The sequence below is a fragment of the Notolepis coatsorum genome (assembly GCF_963971535.1).
Source record: "Notolepis coatsorum genome assembly, chromosome: 14".
Taxonomy (NCBI): domain Eukaryota; kingdom Metazoa; phylum Chordata; class Actinopteri; order Aulopiformes; family Paralepididae; genus Notolepis; species Notolepis coatsorum.
Window position 1 is genome coordinate 88,260,862 of NC_140178.1, and position 23,357 is coordinate 88,284,218.

Sequence of the window (23,357 nt, forward strand, 5' to 3'; positions counted from 1 at the left end):
AACAAAATTGTTCAGTGTATCTATATATACAGTACAGCTGGTACAAGAATGGTGAAGTATAGCTTAGCTTGTGGTGCCACCTTGTAGTGGTGAGGTGCAATAAGGAATGAGAATGATGTGCAATTTCCTTACCAATAATATAAATATAAAGTGTAAAGTGTGTCTAAAGTGGTAAAGTGGGTGCTACAGTGTGTTGTTTATTTAAGTGAGTGTATGTGCGCTGTGGGTGTGTTGATGGTTTGCCTATTGTTCATTGTTCATTCATTGAGCATCCTGATGGTCTGGGGATAGAAGCTCCTTCTGAGTCTCTCTGTGCTTGCCATGAGACTCCGGTATCGCTTGCCTGACCGCAGCAGTTCAAAGAGGCAGTTGTTTGAGTGGCTGGAGTCTTTGATTATTCTCTTAGCCTTGCCCATGCAACGCTTGTTGTAAATGTCTTGGAGAGTGGGAAGCCCACCTTCAATTGTGCGTTCGGCTGAACGGGCCACTCTCTGTAGTCTGCTGCGGTCTTGTGCAGTGCCCAAGTTCCCAAACCAGGAGGTGATATTGCCAGTCAGGATGCTTTCTATTGTGCATGAGTGGAAGTTCTTGAGGATCTTCTGACTCACGTTGAACTTCCTTAAGCACCTAAGGAAGTAGAGGCGTTGTCGTGCCTTCTTGATAACACTGTCAATGTGTGTGGTCCATGTCAAGTCCTCGGATATGTGGACTCCGAGGTACTTAAAACTGTTCACTCTCTCAACCGGTGCCCCGTCGATGCTGAGGGGGCTGTAGTCCCTGACCCCGACCTCCTAAAGTCCACAATCATTTCCTTTGTTTTGCTGACGTTCAGGGAGAGGCTGTTCTCTTGACACCATCCCACTAGAACCTTAACCTCTTCCAGGTAGGCCCTCTCGTCGTTTGCAGAGATCAGGCCCACCACTACTGTGTCGTCAGCAAATTTTATGATTGTGTTGTTGTTCCGCTGTGCCACACAGTCATGTGTGTAGTATACAGGGAGTGGAGGAGGGGACTCAGTCAGGACACAGCCCTGGGGGGCCCCTATGTTGAGAGTGATGGATGAGGAGGTGCAGTTGCCTGCTCTCACCACCTGGGGTCTGCCCGTCAGGAAGTCCAAGACCCACTGGCAGAGGTCATAGTTCAAGCCCGGGTCCCTGAGCTTGGCTATGAGTTTGGAGGGGACTATGGTATTGAATGCTGAGCTGTAGTCGATGAATAGCATTCTCACATAGTTCCCCTGCCTCTTGTCCAGGTGTGATGCTGCTGTGTGCAGCACATGGGCTATGGCGTCCTCCGTGGACCTGTTGGGGCGGTATGCAAATTGCAGGGGGTCCAGGTTGATGGGGAGGGAGGAACAGATGTAGCATCCGAGGTTGGTGGCAGAGTCTCTTGTGGATGGCCTTTGCAGAATAACTCAGGCACACCATAGATCTTGCAGATGAATCTCTCTGTTGATGTCACAAGATCTTCTGTGAAAGGGCCCTTCCCAAGGCCAGCAAGATCAGTGTGATGGTGCTTGAACACCTGCCAGGCTGTTTTCTTTCCGTGACCACTGAACTGGGACACACTGTCACATCCGGTGAGGGCATGGAAGGCAAGGATTGTGTCCAGTTGATCATCAGATAGTAGCTTTCTAATGTCATGTACTGGAAAATATTTTGGATCCTTCGATGTCCCAGCTTTCATGTAGAGATGCGTACATCGGATTCTGTCATAGTGAGCCAAGAGTAGAAGCAGCACATCTGTGTCACGCGCTGACACAACGATTGTTTCCACTGGAGCCTGGATGAGAAAATCAGACGTGTATCAGCTTCCTCATGGTCAGCACTCAGAGAGGAGACTTCAAGATCTGGATCTGTTGACTTGACAGTTGTCCCTTCAGCAAACCTCTCTGATACTACAACTACAGGTTCATCATCCGGGCTGTGCTCTATCAGGTGGTTTGAGAGTAGTTGAGCGATATCTGATTTGTTGTCTTCAAGGGCCATGAAGCTCGACCAATAGGCAGGAAGTGGAACAGACTTGTTTGTGATTTCACGACGTACTGGCCTGTGGCGCTGTTTGCGTTTCACCCTTGTGCCTGTTTTGATGGATTGGTCATGGTATCTGTCAAAGACGACATCTACTCTCTGGTATTTTGCTCCCATCTTCAACACGGTGTCAGTGAACTTGTTGGCATAGTCACCAAATGTTGTAGTGTCAGGTGGCTTTCCGAGTGCCATTACCAGAGCTTGGCCATCAATGACCAGGCAGCTGGGTCCCTGAAGGGTAAGATCTGCAGGGGTTTTAACTTGTTTCGTCAGTATATTTGCGAACACAGACTTGTTGGTGGAATGTAGACTCCCGTTAGTTGTGGCCAGAGATGGCGGGATGGGCATGAGCTCATGCTGGAGGATATTGTCAAGGTCTACCTTACGACCTGCTCTGTAAGCTGTGATGAGCATTTGTAGAATCTGCCTGTCCACTTTGATGGTGTTTTGCTTGTTCTTGGAAAGTTGCACAACTTCATACAAAGAGGCAAATGTCTTTGGCTTTGTTCTTTCGAATGGGTGATTTCAGGTTCAGGTGCTGGTCACTATCTGGAGGTTCACACAAACGTTTGTCCACAAACATGTTCAGTTGTGCCTGTCCAAGGTGTTCTGCGCCAAGTATGGATTCTTGAATCTCCGGTGTGACTACGTCCTTGTTGATGTATGTAAGAAAACTTACAAAAGCACATTTAATTCAGGTTTGTACCTTGTGTAGTCACACTTAACTCATTAAGCCCCACCATTTATTTTTTGAAAATTCGCCTAAAACAGCATGTTTACATTAAAATGCTTATCTATCCAGATTTATAAGAGCTACTTGCATAAACTTGGTACCTGAAGAAAGCTAAGACTTGGGGGATTCTAATGTTGGTGTCGAACACTGTACAGTTATTACCAAATTGCTGTAGTATTCCTGCAAACACTGAAGAAATGTCATTTTTTGTATCCTCACCTATACAAAGATTACAGTTAGACAGTCAAAAACACCCTGTTACTCATGGTTGCACCCCAGCTATATTCCTAATTTCTTCCTCCATAGGTGCAGATGTTCTGTGCAAACTTTCATGTCAGTAGAATAAAAACTGTGGGTTTAGCACCTGTTTTTGTGGAGAGAGGGCCTGGTGCTGGCGGCCATGTTGGATTTCTCAATTTGAGGCCTTATTTGACATTTTTGAGCTTGGTATACAGCAGATTTGGATTCAGCACCCCTTAATACCCCTAGAAATGTTGTGTACCAAAAATAAACACGAAATGCCTTCAGCACTTTATACAAGCACATTTTCTGAAATTATGCCTAGTCTATAACATCTTGGGGAGTACAACAGAGTTTTGGAATGTAATTCGATGAAAGCCCTGTGTCAAGAAGAGAGTAAAGCAGAACAAACTCATGGCTGAAACTCTTCTGCCCTCTACAGGCTAAATGAGAATGAGAACTTAACCCAAAAAGTATAACTTGCATATCAACTCATACTGTGATGCCTTGAATTCATGAATACTTTGGTTTCTTCTCACATATCTCCACTCTGGTAAACCTCATAAATGGCAGCATACAGATGAATGTAAATCAAAGTCAATTCTATTTTGAACATTTATGTATTAATACATTTATGTGTAAATCTTACTTTCATATTAGGCTACTTGGTAACCGTTTTATAAAAGTAATAGCTCACTTCGTGACATGCTGTTATTATATCACAGGGCTGTCGGCAAGACGCAGGGCCGAAATATAAATATAGCTGTGATATTGCTTAATTAACACAAGTCATTGTTGGCCTAATCGGTTATGATACCAAAAATATAAGCATATTCCCCATCACAATTACAGTCTGAATGGCCAATATATCAAACGTGGAGAGAACTTTATCGTTGATGAAAAACAAAACCTCCTAAATGCATAAAAAAAGGGGAAAACTTCATATCTGCACTTTGCGAGGCACTAATACCTGGTCGGTATTGTTAACACATACGTTTTACGAGTAATATAGTCCAAAAACAGTGTATACGGTGTGTACAGTGTTATTGTACATTGCTAACATACAGTTTATATATTATATATTTTTAATCAACACTTCACATGTAAGACTATAGTGACAAGACCATCTCTTACATTCCAAATTTAGAATAAGAGTATGTTTGTATGTGGACAATTAAAGGTATTTAAATAGTTTTGAGGTAAATTCACATACGATTTAATATTTTTTTATTTTACTTTATTTATACAGGAAATGGTAAAAAAAAGAGACATTTCACAATGTACATTTAAACTGTCCTGACTCAGTTACAAACAGTTTTTCAACAGGTTCCTGTTCTGCAGCACATGAAACAATAATTTAAATAGTAAACAAATAGGCAGTTGCACTACATACAATCATATAATCCTGACAAAGACATTGCATTATAGTCATTGTGGACAGCAAGGACAAACATACAGTCATAGCAGTCAATACAAATCGACAGTATCAACCAGATTAAGACCTATATGAAAGAGTCAGATCAATGATTACAGATGTGTTCTATCAATCAATCAATCAATCAATCAGATTTATTTATATAGCACGTTTAACATGTGTCAACCAAAGTGCTGTACAGAGGGTAGATAGACATAGATACATGTTAATAGGCCTGCCACGATAACACATTTTGCTGGGCGATTAATTGCCCCCGAAAATATCGCGATAAGCGATATTATTGCGACCGTTTAGAGAATTTCTTTTTTGAGAAATTTATTTCCCAAAAGTTCTCAATTTTCTTTTACAAATTCACTAATATAATGATAATAGCATAATAATGCAAGGACACCGTTTCAAAGTGCAATAACCTTTTATTTAACATTGGAAGACATTTTAAATATCCTAAATAAAAGAATGCTCATTTTGATTGTTTATTATAAAACAAACTGAAACTGGAAACAAGCCCTCTGTCTTGCTTTTTGTGTCATCCTTTTAACATGTACATGTATTATTAATGTACCTTGCGGTACCATGTACAAAATGTTAATAAAGTATGAGGAAAACGCTGTACAAAATAAACATATTTTCCGGTGTTTTAGACTTTTATTTTGAAACCCACCCACCGGTCCGGAGCGGAAGTATTGTTGTTATTATCCTAGCAGAACGTATTGAGCGGCCAACTTGTCTTGTCCGGTTCTGTGTTTTTGAGCTAATGATAAAACAAATGTTGAGATTGTTGGTGAACAACTAACTTTAGGTTAGTTTTAACGTTAGCTACTAACGTTAGATGCAGCTACTACAGGCAATCAACGATGAGGAGGAAGCGTCAAAGCCGTATAGAATAGAATAGCCCTGTGGTGCGTAGGCACGGGAGCGCAACTCGATTACCTGTTATAATAAATTGATTCATGTTTAACTTGTCCCTGTGTCCAGTCCTTTGACTAGCCCCACCCGTTCATTGTAAACAATGATGCATGTAATTGTATTAACGTTATTCTGTGTTGTAGCTATGCTATACGTTGTATTTCTTTTGTTAGCTATTTAGCTAATGTTGTTAGCATTGAATGAGCATCAACGCTAGATCTTTAATCTTTATTTAGCAGTCCAGTTTCTCCGGGCAGTAGCGAGTAACTACTTGGGTCTAAAAATAGCTAACGTTACACTACAAAGAACGCTACTTGGTTAAAAGGAGCAACACTATTGAGAAATGTAGTTAAGCTATGTGGCGTTGCTACTGCCCCACAGAGCTCCCGTGCTGTACTCGGTAGTAAGGCCAGCGGCCCCCCACACGGAGAGTGACTGACGAGAGGTACTGGTTCCGCCTCATTAAAACAAACGCGCAAATAGCAATTAATCGCGCCCGTCAAAATCATTGCATTCATTTTAATTATCGCGCAGATTAATCGATTTATTGCTTATCGCGGCAGGCCTACATGTTAACAACAATCACTTTTATGGGAGGGCACACAGGCAAACACATCAGATGCTGTTTGTAGGCCTGTTTGAAATTGTGAGATGGAGGTTATTGCTCTGATGTGGAATGGGATCTCGTTCCAAATGTTAGTGTTTGTGTGGAAAAATGATCTTATTCCATTGTTATTTTTGTAAGCCGGTACTGGAATGAGTGCATGTGAGATTGATCTGGTGATGTGTTCTTGACTTGTATTGTGTCTTGGGAGTAAAGCTGTGAGTGTTGGGGAAGAGTTATTTCTGAACATAAAATATAATTTAGTGGCTAGATTTTTTGTGTAGTTCTGAAAAGTTGTAGCAGAGGAGTGTGAGAGTGCAGTTCAGTGGTGAGTACAGGGTGGACATTTACCATGAATTGTATAAGCGCTATTGTAAAGTCTTGCTATGGGTTCTGTAATGGCCTTTGTTGTGAGGGACCAGATTGGGAGACAGAAAGATATTGTTGAAAGAAAAATGTAGATATGTATTTGAAACATTGATGGTGAGACTTTGCTAGTGTAAACAAATAGTTTTTGATTTGCCTTCTTGACTAAGTGCAATTGCAGTGACTTTTCCGTGTTCAATTTCACCATGGAAGTCAATGGAGAGAGGAGGCTAACATTGGGGAGTTGTGTTCATGACAGCACAAACATCAATCATCTGTTTATAACATGGTGGTTACAATGTTGAGACTAGTTTAAACTAGTCTCCAGTTAGTTGACCTGGATCAATATAGAGTCTTAAGCACATGTTTACTTTTATTGAACAAATATCTTTACTTTTGATTATATATATAGTGTAGGTCTAGGATACTTTAATACTTGTATGTATACTTTTACTTGATTAGAAACTATTTAAATGAGAAATACTTAAAATTGAGGACTTTTTGCAGTACTATTCTATTAGTGTATTTGGACTTTTGGTCAATACTTTTCCCAGCACTGCCAAATAATAAACCAAAATATTGTCAATGTTTACATTGTCTTATCATTCCCTTTTTACCCATGATGAGAGAGATGCATGTTCTATTAGCTTTACACACGTGCGCCACGCCCAACCAATCGTATCGTAGAAGCCACGCAGTATTATTTGCATCGACCTCCTATAAATAAGGCAGGAAACGTAAGCAACCGTCACCATTCGATTCTGATAAGCCGTCGAATATGCCTGAACCAGCCAAGCCAGCGCCCAAGAAGGGCTCCAAGAAAGCCGTCACCAAGACAACTGCAAAGGGTGGCAAGAAGCGCAGAAAGTCCAGGAAGGAGAGTTATGCCATTTATATTTACAAAGTTCTGAAGCAGGTTCATCCCGACACCGGCGTTTCCTCCAAGGCCATGGGGATCATGAACTCCTTCGTTAACGACATCTTCGAGCGCATCGCTGGAGAAGCCTCGAAATTGGCTCTCTACAACAAGCGCCGCACTATCACCTCCAGGGAGATCCAGACCGCTGTGCGTCTGCTGCTCCCCGGTGAGCTGGCGAAGCACGCTGTCTCTGAGGGGACCAAGGCTGTGACCAAGTACACTAGCTCCAAGTAAAAACTACGCTGTTCACTGAAGATTAACCCAAAGGCTCTTTTAAGAGCCATCCACTCTGTCATGAGAGAGTTATTCCTATTATTATTCTCATGGTCGCGCTGTTCATCAAAGTGGTTATGGAGTGCCGGCTATTTCCTTTTTAAAATTCTCTATTTTAAAATGTCCTACATTTAGTTTGTACAGATATTATCATGGTAGGGGTGTCTGTCGGGAGATGGAATTGTATATCTTACTTATTGATTAATAAATGACTAGCAACTGTATTAGTTTGGATGGCTATTAAGTTGCAAATTATATATCAGTCAAAATCCTGTGATTTTTAGGTTGTTGACGAGTAGCTAGATTGGATAGAATTATAGCTTGTACATCACAATTATACAGTAAATGAATATATCATCTGCTGTATTAGAACCTTGATCAATAATACATTATTGGTCTTTATAATACACATGGATAATGTTTATTTTAGCATTTTCAAAGTGGAAATGCTATTCGAAAAATAATACATTCCAGGCTCATATAATTATAAAGAAAAAGATGAACCACCCCATACCTAAGTTAAATGTTATATACATTATTACAACAACAATACGCTTTTATAACATTGTTATCATACTTATCTTGTCTTGCACAGTCTCTGGAGCTTAACAGTAAGAATCATTTTGTATAAAAGTATTCTGTACTTCTGTATGACAACTATTAAAGAAACTTGAGAAACTTGAAACTTGAAACGCCAGCAATCGGAAGTCTAAAATATGACTTCAGCAATACTGATCATCGCCGGTCCCCTCTCCCTCCATGTTTCGCAGGATATGCAGCCTCCACATCTGGCTGAAATGGTACTCTGCTCATCAGGCATCCCCTATGGTTTGGACTTCAACAAATGCACTGATACACCACACCATGCTCTCTCCACTCTTTCCACTCGTAATGTTAATGCTTCAAATCTAGTCACATTTTCTCTAGATGTGTGTGTCATACAACATAAAATCACAGATTTGGGCCTAACTTTTCTGAGCAGTATATTTACCAATAAGGACACTTTTGATCAAACTGATCAGCAGCTCAATCGTTTCTTTTGTGTTTCACAAGGTGCTCTCTCTTTTTTTTTTAACCATGGTACCAGTCATTATATAAATGGTACAGCCATAGTAAATGTAATGGAACCATTAATAACATGGTACAGTCCATTTTAAAACCATGATATCAATGGTACATGGCATAATTTTTTATCATAGGAATGCCAGGATACATTTTTGTAAGAGATGTTTTCTGATGATGCTGAGTTGAGCCGATGGTTTCCTCTTGTTTTGGTTACTAAACAGATGACACCAACATTTACACAGGACTGGGTCTCACCATGGGCCATGTGTATAAACCAATGCCCCACTATGGTACAGGTAGTAGACTAGAAACATAGTATGTTTCATTCCTTGAAACATTTCTTCAGAATGTATCAACATGTACTACACCAATAGACACTAACAATAGAGGCCTTGCATGGACTGTTTGTGTTCTTCTTTCTTACAGTATGATTTTATTATGATCCCCATTAGCTGATGCAAAACATCAGCTACCCTTCCTGGGGTCCACACATAACATATAAACATGTTACAGATAAGACATGTTCAGACAAGCAACCAAGTGGAATTAAAAATCAGAAAGTGACCATATACTTTCTATCAAACATATTACATGATACCACATTCCTAAACATAATGAAATCATACATAGTACAATATACATTACATAACACTATATATTAAATATGCACTCAATTCACAAGCAGTGAGAAACCATATACTCTTACAACCGATTTGATAGGCTACTAATATTCCTGTCACTAAAAATACAATAAAGTAAAAATAAAAGTAACTATGGGTATGTGTGTGTCTACATGTACATAATGTGCAGGCGTAGGGCTGTTAGATTGATTGATTGATTGAAAAGTTTATTAACAGATTGCAGAATGGGTACAGTACAGCTCAATACATACAATTGTTAAGGGGATGCAGACCAGAGAAAGACTTTCGACTTGTTTACATCAGGGTCCCCCATTTTCAATTCATCATAACATATATGACATACATGACATACAGATAGACAGTACTGCTACATCTATACATTTATGACATATCAGATTTGCAAATACAGTACTGTTTGTGATACAAAAGTGTCCAGAAAAGGAGTGTATATACATTTGGCATAGAAACTGTACATTGGAGGAGGTTGGTTGGGTGGGGTGGGGTTGGGTGGGTTGGGTGAGGGCTGTACATTGGAGGTGGGGGGGGGGGGGGGGGGGGGGTTGGGAAGGCCCACACACACATTTTACACTGTACATTGGAATTGACAAAGCCTTACTTGGTCATTTACTGTACAACTAGGTTAGGACATTTGTAGGGGCCAGTTTCGAATTGCAGTCTCACGTAGGTGTTTTTTGAGAGTGTTTTTGAAGGTGGGTAGTGATTCACATTCCTTTACAGCTTTAGGCAGGGCGTTCCACATTGATGTGGCATAATTGCGAAACGTGTTTAGTCCCTTGTTTGATCCGAATCTGGGTTTTACATGATTTGTGGAGCTCCCTCTGGTGTTGTGATCGTGGTATTCACTGACCTTTGGGAAGTATTTTGACATGTACATGGGTACCTTGGTCGCGTAGTGTATCTTGTAGACCAGGCCCATTGCAAGTTGCTGTACTCTGTCGTCTACTCTAAGCCATCCTAGGTTGTCAAAGTGGGCAGGGGTGAGGTGGGTTCTAGGAGTCAGGTCAAGTAGTAGTCTGACTAGCTTGTTTTGAGATGTTTGTAATTTGTTTTTTAGTGCCTTTGAGGTGCTTTGGTACCATGAGGTGCAAGCATAGTCGTAGTACCCTTGAATGAGTGCTCCTGCTAGAGTCTTCAGGGTATTCTTGTTTACCAGAGAGGAGATCCGGTACAAGAATCGCGTTCGTTGGTTGACTTTTTTTATTACATTGGATGCCATTTTGTCACAGGAAAGATTAGCCTCTAGGATGGAACCCAGGTAGGTAATTTCATTACAGATGTTGTTTCAGTTGTGTCTTAAAGCCTGTATTGTAAACAAAAAGCTAAATGTAGTCATGTTTCTTGTATACGGTACATACTCATAAAGGTAGGACTAATTTCAGTTTTTTTTAATCCATATATAGGCCACATTAAACATTCCACTTACTCAAACGAAGTCGAGGTCACCCACACTACAGGCCACCACCAACAAAAGACTGTGTTTACCAACACCGAAAAGTCACCCATTTAAAACAAAACGCGTCACCCCAGATGACTCATCTTTCTTTCAGTCCCTTGTCAGGTAGCTCGGCTCGCTGGAAAACGAGATTTTGTCGGATTCTAATTTACTCTAAATAATTGTAAGAGATAAATACAAGAAAAAAGTAGCTGCACAACAGTGGTGACGGCACACATTGTTGTTTTGGAGCGTTCACAGATTAACCACGTTTCTCCAAATAGTTTGATTCTGACGGGACATGTGTCTACTAGCTGGGACATTTGGCGTTAGATTTCTGCAATGTTCATAGTTGTGTATTTTAACTATTTTATGCTAAGAGAAAACACAAGCGACAGAACATTTTGACAGTAGAGGCGGACCAGGCTGGTTGAGTCTACATGGCTCTCATGCAGTGTTTAAGACCAGCCCCCCGCCTCGGCCACACTATCAGTCTGTTGACGCTCCTACTCCTCCTAGTTACTTCAGCTTCTGTTTCGCAGCAGAGGACGAGAGAAGATGGCAGAAGTCGCCCCAGCTCCAGTTCCCGCCGCTCCGGCTAAGGCTGCCAAGAAGAAGGCAGCTCCCAGACCCACGAAAGCAGGTCCCAGCGTCAGTGACTTGGTCGTCGAGGCCGTGTCCGCTTCCAAAGAGAGGAGCGGCGTGTCTCTTGCTGCCGTAAAGAAGGCTCTGGCTGCCGGTGGCTACGACGTGGATAAGAACAAGGCTCGTGTGAAGACTGCCATCAAGAGTCTGGTGACGAAGGGGACCCTGGTCCAGGTCAAAGGTACCGGAGCCTCCGGCTCTTTCAAGATCAACAAGAAGGCTGAGGTTAAAGCCAAGAAGCCAGCGGCCAAGAAACCAGTCGCCGCTAAAAAGCTTAAGAAGCCTGTTGCAGCTAAGAAGGCTGTTGCAGCCAAGAAGTCTCCCAAGAAGGTAGCAGCCAAGAGTCCCAAGAAGGTAGTAGCCAAGAGTCCCAAGAAGGTAGTAGCCAAGAGTCCCACGAAGGTAGTAGCTAAGAGTCCCAAGAAGGTAGTAGCCAAGAGCCCAAAGAAGGCGAAAAAGCCTGTTGCTCCCAAAAAGGCTCCAGCGAAGAAGGCTGCCAAGCCCAAAGCAGCTCCCAAGAAGAAGTAAGCGTCCAAGCAGAACACATCAAAAGGCTCTTTTAAGAGCCAACCACCATTTCCCATGAAGGAACAATGCATTCTAATGTAATAGTATACATTGAGGTGAAGGGGTCTTCTAATTATACAAAACATGTATTTCATTTTTCGGAAGGGGTCTTCTAATTATACAAAACATGTATTTCATTTTTCGATCTGTAGTTATTTGAACCAGACGGGGAACATTGAGTCTCACTCCTTCCAAGCCAATTTGTATATAATCATAAGCTAATTAATGATTAATTAAAATATAGATCTGACTGCATATCACATCCATACATGTGGAAATTCATAAATTGCTGCCATCATGGTGCATTTGTTACCTCATAATGACTGCTATGGTACTGTTTCAATGAGCCGGAGGGCTGGGTGATATGAATCACAATTATTGTCTAAAATTATATATATATAGTTATATATAAAGTTATATATAGTTACAATATATTGCTAAACTTTCAGTCTAGCCGACTGATCAAATCAAACCACGGCAGAACGATGCATTAGTTACAATGGATTACAAAACAACACATTTCCTCGTCAACATAAAGATTTTAAGTATTCATTCTTCCCATTTATGGAAACAGTACATAAGCACAATTGCATGTATTCAGACCGGTTTGGTTAATTTGTCTTGTCAATGTTGCGCATGTAATTAGTCATTAGTCTTCTTGGTCAACACGCCGGAGTTAGTTTAGTTCCTCTTCATTACGCACAGCCAGCTGCAGGTGACCGGGGATGATACGTCTTCTTCCAGTGAACGAATCTAAAATACAGATGTATATTATTTAGGTCAATAGCATACCCCACCCTCTTCATCTTATTTATATATTTGTCTCTGTATAACACTCAAGAAGGAGGTCTGAACTATACCTGTAGTGTGCTCAGTGCTTTCTGAAAGGACAGTTATGAAATATTAGTACACTACCCACAAATAAGCTTTGTTCTGGTCAAATTACAGCATAGCATACTGTAAGGACAACAACAACAAGGTAGTCGGTCATGGCAGATACATGAGACTATCTCAGTGTAGCAACGCACAAGTATGCATTTATATCACATACAAACAATATATTTCACTAGCAAGGCACAAGCATCCATTTATATCACATATACAAACAATATATCTCAGTATAGCAATGCACTGAGCCACATGAAGTTGATAAAGACAGCTTCATGGGCCAAAACCAAATGTAGGGATCTGAGGTTTTTAATCAGAGCAAACATGGAAGAATGACACAGATGAACAGATGGGAATATGTGGTAATTCAGTCATGTACTTGACTGACACGGTTCCCAGAGGAACACTGGTCTACTTCAGAAAAGGGGCCTGCCTGCTACAGGAACAATTCAGAAGAATCAAATTAGAAGTTTTCTTTTCTTCGTTGTCACACACACACTTTTGGCCAGTTAAAAGACAATGTGGATGCAATTTTCATAATTCCAAAATATTCTTATGATTCTTATTGTTTTACGATCAATGAAGTCCGGTTGTGCACTACAGTGCACATCTTGTAAAATATGAATAGAGTTAAGTAAAAAAAAAAAAAAAATATATATATATATATATATATATATATATATATATATATATATATATATATATATATATATATATGTTAAATGTTTAAAAATAATAATACAAGTGACAACACTTTTCCCCTGGTTCTCAGGATGATGTATTGTATTGGGGAAAACAACACTTCCTCAAAACATGTTCAGACGTAAACCTCAAACCCTCCCTCCACATTTGTCCCTGCGCGCTTCTTGGTCTCAACCACGTCCTCAGAGAGGGTTCAAATAAGCAGGCGGTTGGTTAAATTCAAATAAGAAGAAGAAGAAGAAGAAGGTGGCGATGAGATGGAGGGTTCCCCCTCTTGGGGGGGGCCCTCCAAGAGAGGAGATGATGTTTGTATTGTGATTGTATGACAAGAGGAGCAGAGAAGAAGGAGACAGAGACGATAGAAATGTGTTTTGAAGATGAGAAGAAGAAGAGGAGTGTAAACTTTCTCAAGTGTGGGCGAAGCAAGAATTGTGGAGGGCAGTAATACGCCACGATGCGTCTACACTGCCGGAAATTCAAATAAGAAGAAGAAGAAGTTGCTACATTCGTTTGTTTTCTTACATACGTTACAATGAGTGGAAGAGGAAAGGGGGGTAAGGGACTTGGTAAAGGGGGCGCTAAGCGTCACCGCAAAGTGCTTCGTGATAACATCCAGGGAATCACCAAACCCGCTATCCGTCGTCTGGCTCGTCGTGGCGGAGTGAAGCGTATCTCCGGTCTCATCTACGAGGAGACTCGTGGTGTTCTCAAGGTCTTCCTGGAGAATGTGATCCGTGATGCCGTCACCTACACCGAACACGCCAAGAGAAAGACCGTGACCGCCATGGATGTGGTCTGCTCTGAAGAGACAGGGACGCACTCTGTACGGTTTCGGCGGCTAGACTTCCATTTCAACCCGAACTATCCAAAACCCAAAGGCTCTTTTCAGAGCCACCCACCATATCACTGAATGAGCACACTCTACATACGTTTATTTGTGAAAAGTATTAAACTGAGTTGTCTCAGGCATAGCACCGAATTTGTTTTAGCATTTAATTTAAACCAGTCACTGATGCAATGCCTACGGTTCCTGACGTTGCTACAACTGATGGTGATTTTAATAGTGAGAAGACTAACGTGAAAGACGTTTCAGTGACTAGTACACTAGTCTCATCTCACGGCAGGGCTCCCTGAACATGTGTGAACAATTACAATTAAATTGATATGCCTCAAGATTATTCGTACAACACTTTGTAAGTAATATATTAGATTCAAATCTATTGAAATCATACAATGCAATTACAGTACAATGTAAAGAAGGCATCAAACTATAGTGCAAATATAACAGTTAAATGCAATAGTAATATGCTATACAGGTGAATAAACTCGCTATAAAATATATAAATGAGTACAACTGAGTAATAGTGCTAAGCAGATGTATGTACTGTACAGAGTTGTAGTATTAATATGTACAGTGATCAGCTATAAAGACACTAATATGTACAGATATAGTATTACACGTATGTAAATCCCTAAAGGAACAAATAAAATAAAAATTTTGTTTGGAAGTGTGGATTCGCTACTTGTAGGCACTGGAAATCTTTTTTTATAAAACGCATAGTTGAGTTATTATACAATGTTTACGCGGTTTTAGTTTATTTGATTTATTTTAAAGGGACAAATACATAATAATAATAATAATGGATTGGATTTATATAGCGCTCTTCGTGACACCCCAGAGACCCCAGAGCGCTTACAGAGTCCATTATTCGTTCATACACAGTCATACCGGTGGTGGTAAACTACAATTGCAGCCAGAGCTGCCCTGAGGCAGACTCACGGAAGCGTGGCGAATAATCAACGCCTACGGCCCCTCCGACCACCACCAACATTCATTCACATGCATACACATTCATACGAGGCAAGTAGGTTAAGTGTCTTGCCCAAGGACACAACGGCAGTGGGATGGACATGGGCTTGAGCGGGATTCGAACCACCAACCCTTCGATCATTGGACGACCCGCTCTACCCCTGAGCCACATGGTGATCTAATGCCTGTATCAGTGTAATACAATGAGTTGGTGTAGAAAGTACATGAATGCCCTTATTATAAATCCCTAAAGGAACAAATAAAATAAAAATTTTGTTTGGAAGTGTAGTTCTTTTTGTGTAGTTCTGAAAAGTTGTAGCAGAGGAGTGTGAGAGTGCAGTTCAGTGGTGAGTACAGGGTGGACATTTACCATGAATTGTATAAGCGCTATTGTAAAGTCTTGCTATGGGTTCTGTAATGGCCTTTGTTGTGAGGGACCAGATTGGGAGACAGTAAGATATTGTTGAAAGAAAAATGTAGATATGTATTTGAAACATTGATGGTGAGACTTTGCTAGTGTAAACAAATAGTTTTTGATTTGCCTTCTTGACTAAGTGCAATTGCAGTGACTTTTCCGTGTTCAATTTCACCATGGAAGTCAATGGAGAGAGGATGCTAACATTGGGGAGTTGTGTTCATGACAGCACAAACATCAATAGTCATAATCATCTGTTTATAACATGGTGGTTACAATGTTGAGACTAGTTTAAACTAGTCTCCAGTTAGTTGACCTGGATGTTGTGGTACAACCAGGAGACTGGATCAATATAGAGTCTTAAGCACATGTTTACTTTTATTGAACAAATATCTTTACTTTTGATATATATATATAGTGTAGGTCTAGGATACTTTAATACTTGTATGTATACTTTTACTTGATTAGAAACTATTTAAATGAGAAATACTTAAAATTGAGGACTGTTTGCAGTACTATTCTATTAGTGTATTTGGACTTTTGCTCAATACTTTTCCCAGCACTGCCAAATAATAAACCAAAATATTGTCAATGTTTACATTGTCTTATCATTCCCTTTGTATCCATGATGAGAGAGATGCATGTTCTATTAGCTTTACACACGTGCGCCACGCCCAACCAATCGTATCGTAGAAGCTACGCAGTACTATTTGCGTCGACCTCCTATAAATAAGGCAGGAAACGTAAGCAACCGTCACCACTCGATTCTGATAAGCCGTCGAATATGCCTGAACCAGCCAAGCCAGCGCCCAAGAAGGGCTCCAAGAAAGCCGTCACCAAGACAACTGCAAAGGGTGGCAAGAAGCGCAGAAAGTCCAGGAAGGAGAGTTATGCCATTTATATTTACAAAGTCCTGAAGCAGGTTCATCCCGACACCGGCGTTTCCTCCAAGGCCATGGGGATCATGAACTCCTTCGTTAACGACATCTTCGAGCGCATCGCTGGAGAAGCCTCGAAATTGGCTCTCTACAACAAGCGCCGCACTATCACCTCCAGGGAGATCCAGACTGCTGTGCGTCTGCTGCTCCCCGGTGAGCTGGCGAAGCACGCTGTGTCTGAGGGAACCAAGGCTGTGACCAAGTACACTAGCTCCAAGTAAACTATGCTGTTCACTGAAGATTAACCCAAAGGCTCTTTTAAGAGCCATCCACTCTGTCATGAGAGAGTTATTCCTATTATTATTCTCATGATCGCGCTGTTCATCAAAGTGGTTATGGAGTGCCGGCTATTTCCTTTTTAAAATTCTCTATTTAAAAATGTCCTACATTTCGTTTGTACAGATATTATCATGGTAGGGGTGTCTGTCGGCAGATGGAATTGTATATCTTACTTATTGATTAATAAATTACTAGCAACTGTAATCATAGTTTGGATGGCTATTAAGTTGCAAATTATATATCCGTCAAAATCCTGTGATTTTTAGTTTGTTGACAAGTAGCTAGATTGGATAGAATTCTAGCTTGTACATCACAATTATACAGTAAATGAATATATCACCTGCTGTATTAGAACCTTGATCAATAATACATTATTGGTCTTTATAATACACATGGATAATGTTTATTTTAGCATTTTCAAAGTGGAAATGCTATTCGAAAAATAATACATTCCAGGCTCATAATTATAATGAAAAGATGAACCACCCCATACCTATGTTAAATACATTATTACAACAACAATACGGTTTTATAACATTGTTGACATCAAACGCCAGGAATCGGAAGTCTAAAATATGACTTCAGCAATACTGATCATCGCCGGTCCCCTCTCCCTCCATGTTTCGCAGGATATGCAGCCTCCACATCTGGCTGAAATGGTACTCTGCTCATCAGGCATCCCCTATGGTTTGGACTTCAACAAATGCACTGATACACCACACCATGCTCTCTCCACTCTTTCCACTCGTAATGTTAATGCTTCAAATCTAGTCACATTTTCTCTAGATGTGTGTGTCATACAACATAAAATCACAGATTTGGGCCAAACTTTTCTGAGCAGCATTTACCAATAAGGACACTTTTGATCAAACTGATCAGCAGCTCAATCGTTTATTTTGTGTTTCACGAGGTGCTTTTTTTTTTTTTTTTTAAACCATGGTACCAGTCATTATATAAATGATGTACCATGGTACAGCCATAGTAAATGTAATGGAACCATTAATAACATGGTATAGTCCATTTTAAAACCATGATATCAATGGTACATGGCATAATTTTGTATCATAGGAATGCCAGGATACATTTTTGTAAGAGATGTTTTCTGATGATGCTGAGTAGAGCCGATGGTTTCCTCTTGTTTGGGTTACTAAACAGATGACACCAACATTTACACAGGACTGGTTCTCACCATGGGCCATGTGTATAAACCAATGCCCCACTATGGTACAGGTAGTAGACTAGAAACATAGTATGTTTCATTCCTTGAAACATTTCTTCAGAATGTATCAACATGTACTACACCAATAGACACTAACAATAGAGGCCTTGCATGGACTGTTTGTGTACTTCTTTCTTACAGTATGATTTTATTATGATCCCCATTAGCTGATGCAAAACATCAGCTACTCGTCCTGGGGTCCACACATAACATATAAACATGTTACAGATAAGACATGTTCAGACAAGCAACCAAGTGGAATTAAAAATCAGAAAGTGACAATATACTTTCTATCAAACATATTACATGATAACGCATTCCTAATCATAATGGAATCATACATAGTACAATATACATTACATAACACTATATATTAAATATACACTCAATTCACAAGCAGTGAGAAACCATATACTCTTACCACCTATTTGTATAGGCTACTAATATTCCTGTCACTAAAAATACAATAAAATAAAAATAAATGTAACTATGGGTATGTGTCTACATTTACATAATGTGCAGACGTAGGGCAGTTGGATGTTGTTTCAGTTGTCTTTTAAAGCCTGTATTGTTAACAAAAAGCTAAATGTAGCTATGTTTCTTGTATACGGTACATACTCATAAAGGTAGGACTAATTTCAGTTTTTTTTATCCATATATAGGCCACATTAAACCTTCCACTTACTCAAACGAAGTCGAGGTCACCCACACTACAGGCCACCACCAACAAAAGACTGTGTTTACCAACACCGAAAAGTCACCCATTTAAAACAAAACGCATCACCCCAGATTACTCATCTTTCTTTCAGTCCCTTGCCAGGTAGCTCGGATCGCTGGAAAACGAGATTTTGTCGGATTCTAATTTACTCTAAAGAATTGTAAGAGATAAATACAAGAAACAAGTAGCTGCACAACAGTGGTGACGGCACACATTATTGTTTTGGAGCGTCCACAAATTAACCACGCTTCTCCAAAAAGTGTGAGTCTGACGGGACATGTGTCTACTAGCTGGGACATTTGGCGTTAGATTTCTGCAATATTCATAGTTGTGTATTTTAACTATTTTATGCGAAGAGAAAACACAAGCGACAGAGCATTTTGACAGCACAGAGGAGGACCGGGCTGATTGAGTCTACATGGCTCTCATGCAGTGTTTAAGACCAGCCCCCCGCCTCGGCCACACTATCAGTCTGTTGACGCTCCTACTCCTCCTAGTTACTACTTCAGCTTTTGTTTCGCAGCAGAGAACGAGAGAAGATGGCAGAAGTCGCCCCAGCTCCAGCTCCCACCGCTCCGGCTAAGGCTGTCAAGAAGAAGGCAGCTCCCAAACCCAAGAAGGCAGGTCCCAGCGTCAGTGACCTGGTCGTCGAGGCAGTATCTGCTTCTAAAGAGAGGAGCGGCGTGTCTCTTGCTGCCGTAAAGAAGGCTCTGGCTGCCGGTGGCTATGACGTGGATAAGAACAAGGCTCGTGTGAAGACTTCCATCAAGAGTCTGGTGACAAAAGGAACCCTGGTCCAGGTCAAGGGTACCGGAGCCTCCGGCTCTTTCAAGATCAATAAGGCTGAGGTTAAAGCCAAAAAGCCCGCAAAGAAAGCCGCTCCGAAAGCCAAGAAGCCAGCAGCCAAGAAACCTGTCGTGTCCAAAAAGCCCACGAAGGTGGCAACGAGGAAGCCTGCCGCCGCCAAGAAGTCTCCCAAGAAAGTCAAGAAGGTAGCAGCCAAGAGTCCCAAGAAGGTAGCAGCCAAGAGTCCCAAGAAGGTAGCAGCCAAGAGTCCCAAGAAGGTAGCAGCCAAGAGTCCCAAGAAGGTAGCAGCCAAGAGTCCCAAGAAGGTAGCAGCCAAGAGCCCAAAGAAGGTGGAAAAGCCCGCTGCGCCCAAGAAGGCCCCAGCTAAGGCTGCCAAGCCAATAGCAGCTAAGAGAGGAGCTCCCAAAAAGAGATAAGCGTTTGAACAGAACGTTGTCTTTAATTCAACAAAAGGCTCTTTTAAGAGCCACCCACCACTTTCATGAAAAGCAATATTGTACTCTATCTAGTGTGTGGAAGTGAAGGGGGCTTATCGAAGTATATAACTTGGTATTACTTTCAGCACGGCAGCAAACGCAACTTTACATATTATATAAATATGGAGAATATACCACAAATAAAATATAGATCAGATATAGGTTCTTAATTGGATAATGTTGATTGTTATAAGTCGGGTTTGATTAGTGGGTCCTACTAACGCAGACACTTTACCGCAACAAGTTGAGCCCTTTATTGTGGAAATACATAAATTGCTGTCATTATGGTGCATTTATGTCTGTGCGTAAATGACCGCTATGACACTATTGGAATGACTACGGGTGATGGCACATTAATGTAATTTCATCTATTCAGACCGGTTTGGATAATTTGTTGGCACATAATTATGTTCCCCACTACCTCACATTAAATATCTACAAGCAACAATTATATTATACAGAACAAGTGGAACATTGTCTCACACAAAAGGCTCTTATGGACTCCCACTATTTATATGAAACGGGCACGGCTACAAAACACGACCCGTTTGGCCGTGCGTAACGACGATGAGCACAACAAAGGCCCAACAATTGTGGAAATAAACTAATTGCTGTCATTAGTCAATTTATGTTCGTGCATGCTGTAATCTATATATATATATAACCCTTACTATTTATACCGCTGTCCAGTATGAGTTACCCATAGTTTTTTTTCAGTTCAAATTAATAATCACTTGACTGCTATGACTGCTATATCATTGTATATATATATCGTTAAGCCTTCAAAAACACAGACAAAAACACTGCACAGACTATACATTAGACATTTACTTATAACCAGCACTGTACAAGTGTACCCATTAGTGGACACCGTCAAATGTTATGCATTATGTGTTTATAGTCTTACATATGTCCGAGGTAACAACGTAAGTTACACAACCAAATTGTATTATGAGAAACGGAAATATTGCATTTTCAAGAAGAGGTGGGTGGCTCTGAAAAGAGCCTTTGTGGGGTTTGTCGAAGAGGCTAAATAATTTACTTCTTGGCAGCCTTCTCATTCTTCTCAGAGTTATACTAAAATCATCACTTTAATTATGATATTTATACTACTAGCATCTCTTGTTGGCTAAAGCAGATCAAACTGCATGATAATATTATAAATTATAATTAGAATTAGAATTAGAATTAATTATAAATAGAATGGCGCTGCTCCGACCGGCTGCCTTTCTGTTCGCTCCGTCGAGACTGTGTTTACTTTTGTTAATATTTATAGTTTTTAGAGTTTTGTTCGTACCAACTGTTGGTGCATTTAATGTATATGACCGTCAGTCACTCATAGACATTGGATTACGGGAAACTTACCAACTGGATTACTCACTGGAACAGCTTTCCGTACCGCATCAATGGCCTGAAGAGATTCTCCGGAGATTTGGACCAGATCCTTTGTTCCCAGAGCCCAGGAAAAGACGACGAGGAAAGAGGGCTGGGATCCGTAACAGGCTGAGATCCAGACGCCACCGTACACCACTGCCCAGTATATTGCTAGCCAATGTACAATCAATTGACAATAAACTGGATGACATCCGAGCAAGGATTCAATATCAAAGAGACGTTAGGGACTGCAACGTCCTCTGCTTCACCGAAACATGGCTAACACCGGAGGTTCCAGACCACGCAATTCAACCAGCGGATCACTTCTTTATCCATCGCAAGGATCGGTCATCAGAGTCCGGTAAACAACGTGGAGGAGGTATTGCCTTCATGTTTAACAAAAATTGGAGCGATCCAACTAACGTGAAGGAATTATCCAACCACTGCTCCCCAGAACTGGAATATATAACCATCAAGTGTCGTCCTTTCTTCCTCCCGAGGGAGTTAACGGCGATCGTCCTGATCGGAGTGTATATTCCACCGCAAGCCAGCAACAAGGTTGCGCTCTCCAGACTACACGACGAGGCAAATAGAACACAAGTGGCGAACGTTAACGCCGCCATTTTAGTGCTGGGAGATTTCAATAGCGCCAATCTGAGAAAGGTATTGCCTGACTTCTATCAGCATGTGACTTGCAACACCAGAGGCGGTAACATCCTAGATCACTGTTACACGCAATTTAAAGGTGGCTACAAGGCTCATTCTGATAGTGGCTTTGGTAAATCAGATCACGCGTCCATTTTTCTTTCACCAAAGTACAAACAGAGAATTAAAAGTACTCCCGTAGTCTCGCGAGAGGTGCAGAAATGGGATTTGACGTCAGAGGAGACGATCCGGTCAGTGTTTCACTACACAGACTGGAATGTGTTCCGCGACACAGATAACATTAATGTCTACACGGAGACAGTGCTGGACTATGTTTGTACTAGGGTGAAAGAAACAATCCCCACTACCAAAATGAAAGTTTACCCAAATCAAAAACCCTGGGTAGACAAATCCGTCCGTGAAGCTCTGAGAGAGCGCACCAAAGCATACAACGACGGCCTAGTGGCAGGCAACATGAATGACCACAAGGTGGCGCGATACAACGTAAGGAGGACAGTGTCAGAGGCCAAACGGCGCTACAGGGATAAAATTGAACTCCAGTTTGAACAAGCTGACTCTAGAGCTATGTGGCAGGGGCTCAAAACGATGACAGACTACAAAGGCGCCTCCCTCAAACTGAACAGTGACTCCTTAGCAAATGACCTCAATACCTTCTATGCGAGGTTTGATGCTGGTAATAACAACACCAGCTCACAAGCCTCGGCAATGGGGGGGGGGGGGGGTCGGCTGCTGATGGAGGCGCAGTGTTCAGGGTAACAGAGCATGAGGTGAGGCGGACCTTTAAAAAAGTGAATATCAGGAAGGCAGCAGGTCCGGACGGCATCCCCGGCCGCGTCCTAAAAGTCTGTGCCGACCAACTGGCCCCAGTATTCACTGACATATTTAACCTGTCCTTAGAACAGGCTGTCATCCCCACCTGCCTGAAGAAGTCCACTATTATCCCTGTACCCAAAAAATCCAAGCCTGCTTGCCTCAACGACTACCGCCCTGTAGCTCTCACCTCCATAGCCATGAAGTGCTTTGAGAAGCTAGTAAAGGGCTACATCTGCTCCTCCCTCCCCATCAACATGGACCCCCTGCAATTTGCATACCGCCCCAACAGGTCCACGGAGGACGCCATATCCCATGTGCTGCACACAGCAGCATCACACCTGGACAAGAGGCAGGGGAACTATGTGAGAATGCTAT

At 41.3% G+C, this 23,357-nt stretch overlaps 2 protein-coding genes across 2 annotated transcripts; both read left to right on the forward strand.

Annotated features, from left to right (window-relative positions):
* Positions 1 to 7,092: 7,092 nt before the first annotated feature.
* Positions 7,093 to 7,467, forward strand: LOC311241112 (histone H2B-like; the record flags this gene model as incomplete). The annotated part of the gene is made up of 1 exon (XM_084329813.1): positions 7,093 to 7,467. The coding sequence occupies one exon, from the start codon at positions 7,093 to 7,095 to the stop codon at positions 7,465 to 7,467; it is 375 nt and encodes a 124-aa protein (XP_084185939.1).
* A 3,756-nt stretch (positions 7,468 to 11,223) lies between these two features.
* On the forward strand, positions 11,224 to 20,069 carry LOC311240607 (uncharacterized protein; the record flags this gene model as incomplete). Its single annotated transcript, XM_084329181.1, has 4 exons — positions 11,224 to 11,834; positions 14,005 to 14,290; positions 16,468 to 16,847; positions 19,370 to 20,069. The coding sequence occupies 4 exons, from the start codon at positions 11,224 to 11,226 to the stop codon at positions 20,067 to 20,069; spliced, it is 1,977 nt and encodes a 658-aa protein (XP_084185307.1).
* Between the last annotated feature and the right edge of the window lie 3,288 nt (positions 20,070 to 23,357).